This window comes from Epargyreus clarus, unplaced genomic scaffold, assembly GCF_041222505.1.
Source record: "Epargyreus clarus isolate Ecla_fem2 unplaced genomic scaffold, WU_Ecla_fem_2.2 ptg000007l, whole genome shotgun sequence".
NCBI classification, from domain to species: Eukaryota; Metazoa; Arthropoda; class Insecta; order Lepidoptera; family Hesperiidae; genus Epargyreus; species Epargyreus clarus.
Window position 1 is genome coordinate 20,922,307 of NW_027332215.1, and position 15,011 is coordinate 20,937,317.

Here is a 15,011-nt window from a genome sequence, read left to right on the forward strand (position 1 = left end):
ATGTTTAGGCCAAAGTTCTTCGTGCTGGCCAAATGCGAATTGGTATTTGGTAGACTCCGCACATGTTTGAGAACTTTTTTTTTTTATAATGTAGGCATATGGGCTTCCTTACGATGTGTGCCTTCGTCGTAATAGCAGGTGATAAATAATTTCTGGGTACCAACCTTAGATTCTCCAATTGAGAGGCCTAGTTTCAACCATTTAGGCTATATCATACTCGTATTAGGTTAGTTTCATTTGACTGCAGACATTTGTAGTTTGTTTTCATTTCTTTGTAGTTTCGGCCGAAAACGAAGTGTCGGTTTGTCGGCTGACTGAACGTCAATTGGACCCGAAACGCTCGTCATGAAAACCTCCAAGTGCAGTTAAATGCAAATCGTGAGTTCACGAATCGTGCTTCGGCTAGTGCAAAAGGTCCTGGTCAAAACCGAAACCTCTTTTTTTTACCGAATATGGCCGAAACGAAAACTTTAATCGGTCACCTGCATAATGGAATAATGACATGTGTTGTGTGTTGACGTGCACATTGTACATTGTAGGTGTAATCAGTATAGATAAACATTTTATTCCCTCCACGTACGTGCAAGGTGTGGAACGAACTTAAATTCTCATTTCCTGAGCGCTATGATAGAGATATGTATAATGCAAAACACTTTGCTGGGTTGTGTATAAAAATAATAATAGGTTTGGAGTTTAAAGCGGTATGTGGGTTACGCTATATCCCTCTTTCGACGTTTCTGACTTGTACACGAAGTTTGAAGAAAAGACAGTTTTAATTTCGAATCTAGAAATATAAAATCATAATAGGTAATGTATAAAATTATAAATTGTTCAGACAAAGTGTAAATTCCTGTACCCATACGAACGAAGTCGCGGATAGAAACAAGTAACAAGTAATTTAATCAAAAAATCAAAAACCCGACTGCACTATAAAGGCTGAAGTAGAATTTCCAAAAACAGTGAAATAGGCGTTTATTATTTTTATCCAGAAAGCCAAATACAAAGTTTCATAGTACAAAAGATGTTCAAACAATATTATCCTATTTATCCTCGTAGTGCTCATATACGCTATATAAAGAACCTATGTGTAAAATTCCAGCACGCTAGAGTTTAGCGGTTTCCCTTTGCGTTGATCTCTGGCACAGCAACTTACTCATTTAATCAGACAGTCATCTCGATGTGTTATATATATATGTATATAACACATCGAGATGACTATTATATCATATATATATACAGGGTGAATTTTTAAAACGGGCCTTCAGGGCCAAATCCGAAACTATACGGATTAGCAAAAAATGCTGAAAGGAGTTACCAGGCCGATTTTGACAAAAACTAAAACTGCATCATTAGTTTTTTAAAATTTTTTTTCCTTAGCCGGGAATAGAATGAGTTCATTTTGAAAAAAATGACACCTCTATATTATTCCACTATCTGATAGTGTCGCTTATAAGGATCAAATTCTGGGAAGTAATGTTATGTGACAAATTAAAGGAAAAGGATTTTTTTTAAGAAAATACGTATTTTTCCATACATTGGCATACTAATCCTTAAGGATTATACATAACAAATGATTTATGTATAATTCTTTAGAAACAGACATAAGTCATACCATTGAAGAATTTGTTGGTTAATCAACTAATTGTTCGATGTTATGACTATGACATACGGCTTAGTATGAGAGAGTAATAGTTTGGCAAATAAGTTACCGCCGTTTTTAGGATTTATTTTTTAATGAAAATAGATAACTGCTTAAATAGTAAATTCTTATTGTTTGTTGTTTATAACTTCGTTCCAACGTTAAATATGATTTTCTATATCTCTTTTTTTAGTAATCACTCGGATTTTACTCTTAAAAGTAATTCTCGCAAATTGTCAACTTTACATCTTTATTGAACGAAACTCCGCCCATAGCAAGTAAATCTATTTTTATGGTCCTAAAAATAACCTTAGCTAAGTCGGACATAAAAATATAAATGATTGGGGAACAAAACGTCCATTTCGAATGATTAGAAACATTGATCCAAAAAATGTAAATACACGAAATTTTTAAATTAATGAATGGCGGGAACTTAACTGCCAAATTAATATGAAAAAATATGTATTTTCTTAAAATTGAGGCTTACCCTTTAGTTTTTAATTTATCATTACTTTCCAGATTTTGATCCTTATAAGCGACACTATCAGATAGTGGAATAATATAGAGGGTGCATTTTTTTTCAAAATGAACTCGTTCGATTCCCGGCTAGGGAAAAAGTTATTTTAAAAAAGTAATGATGCAGTTTTAGTTTTTATCAAAATCGGCCTCGTAATTCCTTTCAGCATTTTTTGCTAATCCTTATAGTTTCGGATTTGGCCCTGAAGGCCCGTTTTAAAAATTCACCCTGTATATATATATTCTTTTAATTTCCTTTATTTTGATATCCTACTCGATAGGTTTAGTTAACTTTTTTAAAACGTGTTACTATTTCGCAAAAACAAACCACTTTTTACGCTCCATAAAATATATAACTTCAGTAATTCAAGGTTCCGGTCATTATTTTACCTCGTAAGGGGTAGAATTTCATTATTTTTATCCAACAAGCCAGATACAACATTTCATAGGGTTTGCTTCCAAATTGGCGGTTGTTCAAATGAACTTTTAACCCTTATTTTACCCCCTATGGGGTTAATTTTTCGGAGGGGGATAAATGGGTGTGTCCTTGTTCTTCTCCAGAAAGCCAAGTACTAAATTTTATAGTAGTTGCTTCAAAATTAAAGGATTTCATGAAACTGTTTTCCCCTATTTTACCCTCTTAGGGGTAGAATTTCCAAAAGTTCTTTCTTAGTACTTATTTACGCTATATAGCGAACCCTTGTGCAAAATTTCAGAACTATAAGTTGAGCAATTTTGGCTGTACGTTGATTTCTGAAAAATGAGAAAGTCATTTAGTTAGTCAGTCAGAGTCACCTTGCTGTTTTATATATATACAAATATGTTTTTATAATCTCCGTCTTCCTTTCCTTTCTTTTCTTTTTTAAACGTGTTACTATTTCGCGCCATAAATCCGTCATTTGGTTTCTTTTTTCTATCACCTATCTAAGGATACTCTGGTCATTGAGACGAATATAATGACACCTTAATTGTCGAAATTTATCCAGCCGTTTGTTAGATCCAACCGAATAAAGAAAGACAAACATACAAGATACGCGCGAAAACCATAACCACAGTATAAGGATCTAATATTTGTATTGGGCCTTCCTTGGCAGTCTGGTAAAAATAGGGTTCTCGCTAATGCGTAGAATGCGGTAACATCGCTAACAAGTGGTTCGCCCATTGCTACCTCAATCTGATTCAATCATCTTATTTCCTTGAGATAACGTTATGCAATCTTTCCGAGAACAATACGGACAAATTATAAGCAACGCGAGCATACTCTTCATCCGTTTTGTTCGCGAATTTTTGATATTGGACTATTTCAAAGTCTCAAACTATTCGAGCGTAACGTAGTATCGGTGTAAGCGTTTTCGTACATTCAAATTTTAAACGTACCCTTCATTCTAAAATAAATCGAATTCTACCTTCTAGTGAAATAGCTGGGTACCGAACTTGTGTATGAGGGACTTTTTTTGGGGACTTTGCGAAAAATAATGACAGGTTTTTTTTTTTCGAAACCCATACAATTAAAAAATCAACATCTTAAAGATATCTATTAAATATTTCAAGTTTTGCAATAAATTTTATTTTTGGTAAATGATACGATGCGCTAAGTTATCAAGTTAACTCTCGTATCATTTTGTGTCATGATCTGTATTTTTTTTTGTAGTTGTAACATGACGTATTGCACATTGATACAGTCACAATGTATGACATTTTTATGAATTCGGTGCGCCAAAAGGTATAACATGAGTATAAAGTTCGTAAAAGTATTTTTTTTACTTCGTTTTGTATTTATAATGGAAAAAGATATACCTACGTGAAGTTCTATTTTGACCACTCGCGCGTGGTTACGATCGCACGCGCGTCCCGTGATGAAGTGTCTTTGCGGCACGTGTACGTGTGCGTACGATAGGGTGCAAGTGGCACTCGTACGTGTACTGTACGCATAAGGGCAAAAACACGCGCGACAGGAACAGTGTCCAAAATGAGTTACATAGTCACACCTACGAATATTACTCTCTCATTGTATGACGCACTCGTCCAAGCTAGTTAGCTTGCAGGGTATTACGAGCCAATTAGTGCAGTGTGAACCAATCAGCCTGCAGTGTTTTTAATGCTTAAGTTCCCCCTTACAATTGCAGTGCAAAGTAATGAATCATACTTTTCATCTGTGTAGTTAAAAAGTACTGTCAGCTTCCATTTCTATACAGTTATAAATTTAGAACGTTATTACTTAAATGGCGTTGCTGCAAGTTCGTTTGCATAATACAAGTGTCGTGACGGCCTGCAATGTAGGCATTCTCCATCAGAACAGAAGCCGAACGTGTCATCACGGACATTATAGCTATATTCGCAATTTTTGCTCTTTTCATATAAAACCTCCCAGCCAGGGGCACTGGGCGTAAAGCTCGCGGAAAAACTGGGGCGTTCTCGGCGTAGTAATTTAAAATTCAATGCCATGCAGATTAAAACATTGTTGTCGAAACTTGCGAACTTAATGTTTTAAGCTTTTAGAAAAACATCTCAACAATTGTGCTGAATATAGAACTAATTATATACCAATATACGAGTAGGTAGAGAAGTTACTATTATTCATTGTTATTGTTTTGTTTCCATAAAAATATGTTGTTTTGAGTTACAGGCGTTAGAGCAAGAACGCCGGCACTGAATAGCAGCGATATTTTGTTCGGATTATTTATGTAGGTGTATTTACATTTGTAAATACATAGTATGAAATAAGGTCGTCTAAGCATTATAATTTGTATTAAGGGTATTTTGGCAAAAACTGGATAGATTGATTATTAATAAAATACTAAACGCTGATTAAAGTCTTTAAGTAGATACGCTTCATATACCTTCGAGAACTTTTTTCAAGTTCTCTCAGGTGTGCAGGTTGTTTTAGGCAGGTATTATGTTTTCCTTCTCCTTTAAAGCAAGTGATAATTAATTAAAATCGCGCATATAACTTTGAAGAATCAGATGTGCGTGTTTGGTTATCGCGGACCTCTCGATCAATAGGGTGAGTTTCAACTACTGCTTCCGAAATATAGGTATCTCCGATTTTTACGAAATGTTTTCTCTTAATATTCCTCTTATTTATTTTAAAATCCATCTGAAAAGAAACACATTTTGCCACTATTGTTTGGTTTGCTTTTCATATTTTTGATGTAGAATTTCAAGAGGAATATCTAACGGAATATCCTCCTCAACAAGTTTGTCTCACACAAAAGCGGCATTGTTGTTGCAGGCATCGCTTTCAACAATCCTGCAACAAACACAGCTAAGTAAGGGGATAAGATCTGTGATATTTATTTTTAGTTCTTTTATTCCTGCAATACTGTTCCTTGGAACGTTATATATTTTATGTAGTACTAAAATTCACCAAATCCTTCAAAGGTACTAAGAATCAGTAGGTAACAATAGTTTTCCTGCGCAACCAACAGTACCGATAAGAAATCAAATAAATGTAGATTCATTTCAAATATAGAAGATGTTAATTTATTAAATTGTCATGAAAACAATTATTTTTAAGTATCTGCAGCGAAGCTTTATGGCTAACTGAACAACAAAGCCACTAAAATCATTTTATTCTTTAGTTGAAGAAAGAGATAGCACAGTACCGTTATTATGAGTTTTTACGTTTTTACAAAAATGACTGTTTTTGTATTTGTTTGTGTATTTGCCCATACATTTCCAATCAGCGCCCCCATCGGAATGTATCAGAATTGATTGGAATATAAGGGAAATACCTCATACTAAGGGTACAGTTGTCGAGCAATAAAATTGTCAAAGTTTGTTGTTATTTAAGTTCTTGTAGCCTTCAGTTTGACTTGAATAATACGTAGCATTTCGTAATTATGCCACATCTCGTAGTCACACGAACTAGAAATGTTTTGTGCAAACTTGACCTGTTGTTCAAATGATATTCTTGGCAACGGAGAACATTCACTTGTACTACAGCGGGATTACATACATGATTTATGTCTCTTATAATGCTGGGATGAATATTTTATGATTGTTTATAATTGAATAAAAACACAAGTAGACAGGTACTAATAGTTTCGACGACTTCATGCATTATTGTCTTGGTGCGAATATACATATGTATATGCTATTACCATTATTTACAATTTACATCTCTAGTGGTTACGACTTGAAACTTTATTAATTTATTTTTCAGTTTCATATTCATTTTTAATTGACGGTATTCTAATATTGTAAGCAATTTATTACATGAGGCCATTTTAATTTGTGAAATGAGAAAAACATGTTGTCGAATAAATACCTTATTTTTTTTATTTTTTTTTGTTGACGAGGGGGAAACCTTCAAAAGGTACCCGGTTTGAGCTCCCACTCCTGCCGCCCGCAACCCCGGAAGCTCCTTTTAGTCGCCTCTTACGACAGGCAAGGGATACCGTAGCCCTTTTCTGGTCCAGGTACTACAGGGACTGTCAATTAAATACCTAGTGTCGCTATAGCACATATACTTTAACGGACTTCTGTCTATTAAAACTTTTCTGGTGGACGTGGACTTAGAAAGAGAGGACTAGCCGTTTTCATGTTTATGGATTTGTTTGTGAACCTTGTTGATCATCAAATGGTAAACGAAACCATAAACTGTGTTTGGCGTGGTAGTTATATAAAAAAGTGACATTCTATTTATTATTTGTTTTACACAATATATTTATAGGTTCAATCTCTTTGGTTATCAAATGAAAGAAATGACCGCGTTAAACACATAAAAACTTTATAGCGTTCTTATACGAAAGCTTAACACAAAGCTCCTAAATATAGGTTTATGGGTGAGGGATGGAGCGATTTACTCGCTCATTCACAGATAAATCTTAACTAAGATCGTTATACAGCTTTCTCTCCGCACTCCAACGCAGTTACCGAGCTTTTGCGTCAACTTTGTTACTGTCAAATGTCCACTACCATTTCTCTGCTATACAAAGGCACACTGACCTGTAATTGCAACAATTTCTAGGTTTTCAATGCGTAGTGAAAGTACCTTTCGTTTTCTCAGTCTTGTATATCATAATCAGATTATTGAAGCTATACTTATACCGTTTGGAATAACGGATTAGAATTTATATTTAGCTTACCGCGAAATCGTGCGTGTTAATGTAACACATAATTCATTTAAAATATTTTTTTTCGTCCATTGGCTGTTTGCTGAGCTAATTTGTTTGACTGCGTAAAAAATATTTTATTGGATGAATACTAACTTCTTACGTTCTTACGAATATATAAGTACATTTAACATACATAATATTTTTTAATAAAATATTTGACCCTAGAAAGCTAATCATATTTTTTTAACGTAACACGCTATACATTAGTCGATACGACTAACGTAACTTAAAAAGTATGTTAATTGAGGTTTTGTTGTTGAAATAAGATTATTCATTCATTATTTTGACTATGGTGCTTAAGTTATGTTATGAAAATAATTATTTAATGAATATTTTTTATAAAAACTACAATAACATATTATCATGATTTTTCATGTTATCTAGTTATGCACTCTTAAAACCTCTTGATAAATCTTAAGTTTTATGTGAATGTAACAATGTTGTCCTTTTTTTCATTAAATAAAGCATAAAACTTTGTAAAAATAGATTATAAAAAATAATTAAATCTCTTAGTAACAATTGACACACATTTCAACTTTAAGTTCTCCACATATGTTTTCTCGTAATATTACATCGTAGGTCGAGACTTTGTCGTCCGATGTATTTCACATGTAAAAAACGCACATATCTACCTTTTCTAGGGTTCTGTACCCAAAGAATAAAATCGGAACCCTATTACTAAGCCTCCGCTGTCTGTCCGTCTGTCATAAGGCTCTATCTCTTGAACCATAATAGATAAACACCTCAATTTTTTACAGAGCATGTATAACAGTGGCCGCTTTATAAGTGTATATTAAAGAATAAAAAAAATACAAGTAACCGCTATTTTTCAGAGCTTTCCGCTTTATCTATTGATTCAGTTCAAATTTTCACATTTTTTAACTTGTATGGCTACTATGGTAACAAACACTAAAAATATAAAATCAATGGAAATTTGATTTTATATTTTTAAAATTTGGTAGTACGAAACCCTGCGAATTCAACACGCACTTGGACATTTATACCTAGGTCTTGACGTGACAATTTTCAACTTTTCTGCACGCAGTGTCCTCAGCACTGTCTGTTTTGAGGTTTTCTTCATGTAAAATATGTTCGATCGTTACTTTTCATCATTTTAGAAGACCGTTTAGAAGTCATTTTTACACCGAAAATAAAAAAAAATAGGTGCTTTGATATCTAAAGAAACAGCTAGAATTAAAACTACGTAATAACCTCGTTTCGCAAAAAGTTACGTTGACGCTATATATTAGTCGATGTGACTAACATGAACTACAAATGGTGGTACTAACACCATCGTCACAGCTTTTCTGCGCTACCGTTTTTCGGAAGAAAGATATAGCAAAAATACTTCACTGTGTATTACTATGCACACACATCATTTATTACTATGCTATTTGATAGTGTCACTTATCAGCATGAATACCTGGGAAGTAATGATGCATCACAAAATAAAGGAAAAGGCTCATTTTTAGGAAAAATTCTTTTTCAAATCGTCAGAATAAGAAAACCCCCGCTGAATCGAAAAATATCATATAACCTCTTCTTCATTCTAATGTCTAATCTACACAATCGTATAGGTTCCAATGACGCCGAGTTTCTACACACACACATTTAGCATCCAGGGAGCCTACCACCATCTTTTAAAAACCATCATAGTTCAGAAAGTTTTATTTCCTCCTTAAAACAGTAACATTTTTCGTCATAACATTGAACAAACATCGTCGTTGAACAAACTTACACCCTTATTAATTTTTCGCTTATCCATTGTATAAAACCAACTGAAATTGTCATATTTTGCTTAAAAAGTTAAATTTCCTGCAAAAAAAGTAAAATAATATTGTTTTAAGAGATGGTAGTAACCCCCTTGGGCTCTCCTACCACAATGTTACTCTAATAGTTAATCTCATTTTTATAAATATTTCCTGCCTACCGAAGATCGACGTTGATAAATTTTTCATTCTAGACATTTTCAAATCTTGATCTTAGGTAGCCAAATTTTGGATATATTTGAATATTAATAACAGGCGTCAAAGGTAGTAAAACAGGCTTGTTCAACAATTTCAACCGGTTTCAAATTGGTTTGTCTATCCCCGAATGAAGCCGATAGAACTACTATTTTTTATGAGTTAGAGTGCCAATTTCGCTTGCCAAATAGATGCCACGCTCTATATTTACAGCTTTTTCATTTTGCTTCGATGAAATTTATTGCGATATGTGCAAATAGGAGCTATTTCTATATTAACAGCGTCAGTTAAACATTTTACCTATATTACCTACTTCTGTTGACTTCGCAATAAATATTTGATATTCCACGGGAATTAAATATGTATTTTTTCCTCATGTTGGCTAGTAATAAAATATATGGATCTACAATTTTTGTTTATTGCAAGAAAAAAGAGCATACGTTTAGTCATACAGATTTTGGAGCTGTTACAGGAAGTTTTATTTTTAATTAACAATAATACTTTGTACTATTATATTAAATGTTTCTTTTTTAACTTTTGCCTTGTATAAAAACCTAAAACAAATACATAAATTGAGGCGAATGGGTACAAACATATTTATTTTTCTGAAATCCTACATGAAATTTTTGCGTTCACGGCTATAATCGGACATAGCAACAGCGCGTGTGTTATACTTATTTGTAGTTGAGTAACCGAAAAATGATTATCAAACGCCATGGGAGAATGTGTTCCCGAGCCAAAAGCCGTCGGCGCCATGACGTCCACCGTAAACAACGAGTTCGCTTACCTGCGTCACGTGGCTCGTCTTGTGTTTTTCCGACATAAATCGTAAAACTCGTAATAAATAATAATTGTAATTTTAATAGACGGTATGACGTCATATTTCGTAAATCCGCTTTTGATTTTAATTCGTATTTTTCTTTTTCTTAAGTTTTAATAGTGTGTGTATTCGTGTACATAATTTTGTACTTTACTGTATTGTTACCTAATTATTTTAAATGAGTACGCATTATTTTAGGATATACGTTTTATTTTTAACACGCTTTTATTAGCTTGGGTTGTACGTTTGTATGTATGTACGTAACAGTAACGGAATCTTTGAGCCCGATTTCTATCCACTTTCAACGTTATTTTTAGTTTCATTTTGTTCTTATCTTTAAAATTCATCTAGACTAATGTTTCGATAATATTATTGAATTATATCTAATTTAATATCGAGATAATCACTAGATAATTCACTTACGTATCAATTCGTTATCTAGAGTAAGAAATGCATTATCATTGCACTTAATAAAATCTTATCAGTATGTTAAAGTAAATAAAGTAAATAAAACGTACCTATGCAATAATTTAGTAAGAGGCTGAAATGAAGATTTAGATCAATAATAAAGAAGAAATTATGATTGAAAATCTTGAACCATTTCTTTCTTGACGTGCCCGATTCAGAAAAAATATCGCGAGCGCAATAATCCAGAAATAGCTAATGGAAGATTATTTATATAACTGCGACATTGAGGGATTTAGTTTTCCACTTATATTACCATTCTGCGTGATCAGAATTCTGCATCTCGAGATTTTTAAATGTACTCGTAATGCATTTTAGATAAAAAATATCTTTACAGCTAACTAATTAACTAAGCCAGGTACCTATTATGATGATGACGTATATCGCGGACTAGTTCACTATTTGATTCAAACTGAAAAACACATTTTACAATTGTAAGCGTCCGCTCCATTAATATGTTTTTTCAGATGAAAGCAATGAATGCAAACGGTTCATTGATCTAGACATAATTCGGAAATAAGACACGTAAAAGCAAAGTTTTAATTGAGAAATTCAACGTGTTTGAAAACGTAAAAATATGTTTTGTTAACCGACTTTTTATAAGATCGAAATAGCATATAACTATGCAGTTCATCTGGCGGTAAGTGGTCGCTACCGTCCATGAACATCTGTAACTCCAAAAAAAAAAACGGGGTTTTATATAAGGCGATGACAGATGTATTGCCACTGAAGAGTGATTACTAAGATTGTCTCCTCAATGATACTTCATTCGACCCAAAAGCAAGAACTGTTTGACGGCACTATAAATAGGTGTGGCGATGAAGTACTTACTTTCCCTGTTGAACATACTAATTCTACCAATCTCTAATTCTTGATAGCTCTATTAAAATTGTAATAAACGAGGTGTTAAGTTTTAAAAGACGAAGTTTGGTGGTATCGTATTACATAGTAATGTATGTACTTGTTATCTTGCAGAGGAAGATGAATCGCAAATATTCGTGAAGTTCTTCAAGTTCCACAAGTGCTACGATCTGATCCCGACCTCCGCGAAGCTGGTAGTGTTCGACACGCAGCTTCTGGTCAAGAAGGCGTTCTTCGCGCTCGTCTACAACGGTCAGTCATTTACTATAATACTATATATATTTTTTATTTTAAATGGCACGTGCAGATTATTTTGATATTAAGCGGTCGCTACGGCCCATTCACAGCTATCGAACTATCTACAGTTTACAAATGAAGTTTTGGGTGAAGTTGGTCAGTACTTTTTTAGTTTGTTATGTAATTTAAGTATTCCTTTGGCTTATATATGCATGCATTACATTTCACGAATATTATTCAAATACCTAATGTATCATTATTAACAGAAGTCATATATTGGTACGTTCAACTGTTGTTCAAACATTTCACAAAAATAGCTGACAACGGAAATGTGTGTCAGTTCAGTTGCATTTCGATTGTTTTTTCATTTCTGTCTCATTTGCGAAATGTGTAGTGACACTCCGTTTTACATATTTTGTTGAATGCTCAGCTATTTGTGATTTTCATTTACATATAGGTACATGCAAAATATTAATTCTACATTCACTAGATATAGTCATTTTAGATGTTATTTATCCAGTTCCGTAAGATGAAATATATGGAACGTAGCAGCAGACTTTCATAAGTAAAATAAATCCTGCATTTTCAATATTTTCGGACCTTAATATTTACGACGTATCGAGATCACTGTTGCTAATAATAAAGTTATATCTCGCTGCCGACTCCAATCATATTTGCATCTTACGTCTTACTTGTACACGGGGCATATGTCCCATGTTCTTATATCTGTTCTTTCATATCATTTTCCTGCATGGTGTTTATTCTCGCACAAAGCGATTTTTATTACTTTTATTCTATTAATTACTTGTCATATGCATATAATTGTGTGTATCGAAATATGACGTAAAAAACTTGTAATCAGTTAACTCAAAACACATTTACTTGACACAAATATATGTATGCCAATTGCTCGAAAACATGCAGGATATATAATCATTCAGGGTGGCTGTGTGATCTGATGTACGCAAACGCACTTTTGCGTCTGTCTATTATTGATATTAAAAGTATATTTTTAATTGCTGGCGATACGTAACGTAATACGAGTTAATTTTGCTTCAATAAAAACAAACAATCTAAAATCGTACTTTGTAAAAAAAAATGTATATATTTAAATAAGCAATGCGTTTTTTCGTAATACGTGCATAAGCGATTATTGAAATTTTGTTCTGCATCAAATATGCATGCGCGTCGCCGTGCTGCGAAATTTTGGACTCACATCGAATCTATACCTACCCTGCGTAACATTCACTCTTATTTATGTTACTACAGCTTTGGCTTGACCCGTTGACTTGAGAGCCGCCACCTCCGTAAGAAACAATACACCCGTTGCCAAGGGACCTAAGGTGTATATCGTTCCATATAAAATGTCACGAATGTTTGAGTAACTAGATAACGCCAAAGTCTAAATCTAACTTCTTTGTACAGTCCAATTAGGTGTAAGACAGTGTGACGTAATAGAAAAGCTGTAGGTCTTCTATAACATTTTTATTCCGAGGCGAGCTTAATCATAAAAAAAAATTATAAACATCTCTTCATGGCTTCTTTTGTGTATTTTTTCAACGTTTATTTTATGATTTGCTTTATACAAATAGACTAGCTTAGCTGGTTACTTGCTTTGCTTTGATCTGATAATAAATAAATGTTATGTTCAAATTCAAAAACCGCCCCGAGCGAGGCTGGTTCATTAGAATTGAGTATTTTTATGGGTTCGAGAAAATAATTACCTTGTGATCACTTACAGGCCACCTTTATTTTGTGCTTGTATTTAAATCGGATAGTATTGCGTACGCGTACCTACGTTGTGATTACGGAATATATATTTTAGCGAAAATCGTTGGTGAAAACAAATGCTGACACAATAATAACCTTGCTTTTTCTTTAGAAAGCCAGTCAGGGACTATAGGACGATAAATGTATACGACGTTTGTATGCGCACTTTTTAAAAAGCTAAAAAAGCAAGAGCTTTTTATAAAACTGTGATGGAATCTCTGTTGGTTGAAAGTGACGTGCAACCAACAGAGATTCCACTGCCGTAATATTGTTTCTGTCGGAGATGGGGGCTGATGGAACAACTGTGCCCATCAATCGTAATTAATAAATGGGTATCGGAAATGGATGCTATTTCGATGACTATCGGCTATTTTAGGTCGATTTGATAAAGCTGTTATTTTGTTCGCCACATATATTTGTACCATGTAGAAATGTTTCTAGTGCTCGCGGTAATAATAATTATGGCCTAAATCGGGGACTCGGGAAACATTAGTAAGAAGGTTTTAACTTAAGATCTATAAGAAGTGACACTTTTGAGGCCGACCTTATGATACTGTACTGTTGGGATTATTAGTAGATGTCTATGGACTGTACGAGTACCCTAAATTAACGCGTCCTCGAGTAGGACTAAACTTAACATTTTAATACAAAATAGAAGGCATTCATAACAAGGTGGAGATTATGTTTTTAGTTCAATAATACTTCAAGGCAACGGTTAGAAGTAATTACAATTTACGAAGTAAACACATTTGTCCTTATATTGTTTAACGAGAGCCGGGCTTAAACAATGAGGTGTCCAATATCTCTACTCAACGGCAGTCGGTGACACACACGGAGCATTACAAGTTATTGCAGATGCCACCCGATAGCTCCGGATGTACCCAGCAAGTGTGTGAAGTGTGTTTACATACAATTGTAATTACAAAGCTGTTTGATACTCGTATTTTACAAAGACAGAAGGGGAGATCCGGGCGAAAGGATCGTCTGGCTTCCCCCCTAACGATGGAAAAGACATCTTACAAGTACGATTTCTACTGTGTAGCTACCTCCTCCCGATGACTGCCGCCCCCCCCCTGAGTCATCGGCTGGTGATTTTTTTATTACATTTAGTCTTAAAACAGGAAATTAAATACTATTTTCTCAACATATCGCTGTTGATATATTACGAATCTTTACAGTTATTGACAAATGTTTACATATTTACAAATAAAAAATATTGAAATATTGAATTATATGCTGGTACATGGTACTTGCGAAATTAAATTGAATACGAAACAACAAATAGGGAGACAGTAATATGATTATTTCGAAACCGTTAAGTACTTTTGATGGTCTGCGATTTATTGAACACGGTCAAAACAATTGACACTGATTTGGTCGAAGTAAAATGTTGATGAATACATAAATCGAATTAAACTCTCGATACACACTTGTACCTGGATAAATTAATATACATTTAATTATTGATATCCATTTCGAGAGTAGGTAATCTATCAATTATTTGTTCATTGATAAATTCAAGATAATAGGATTAACGATAAACAATATAATTTGCGCGGTGTCGTATAGAATGCAATTTTCGTAATTATTCGGGCGAGGTTTTAATTAAACCTTGTGCC

The 15,011-nt window shown here is 33.8% G+C and overlaps 1 protein-coding gene across 1 annotated transcript in view; it reads left to right on the top strand.

The window, feature by feature from the left end:
* Snf4agamma (SNF4/AMP-activated protein kinase gamma subunit) overlaps positions 1 to 15,011 on the top strand; it is a 118,514-nt gene that overhangs the window by 91,763 nt on the left and 11,740 nt on the right. The window contains exon 11 of the mRNA XM_073075075.1: positions 11,500 to 11,637. Coding sequence (XP_072931176.1) covers positions 11,500 to 11,637 — 138 coding nt within the window. The remainder of the gene's footprint in view (positions 1 to 11,499; positions 11,638 to 15,011) is intronic.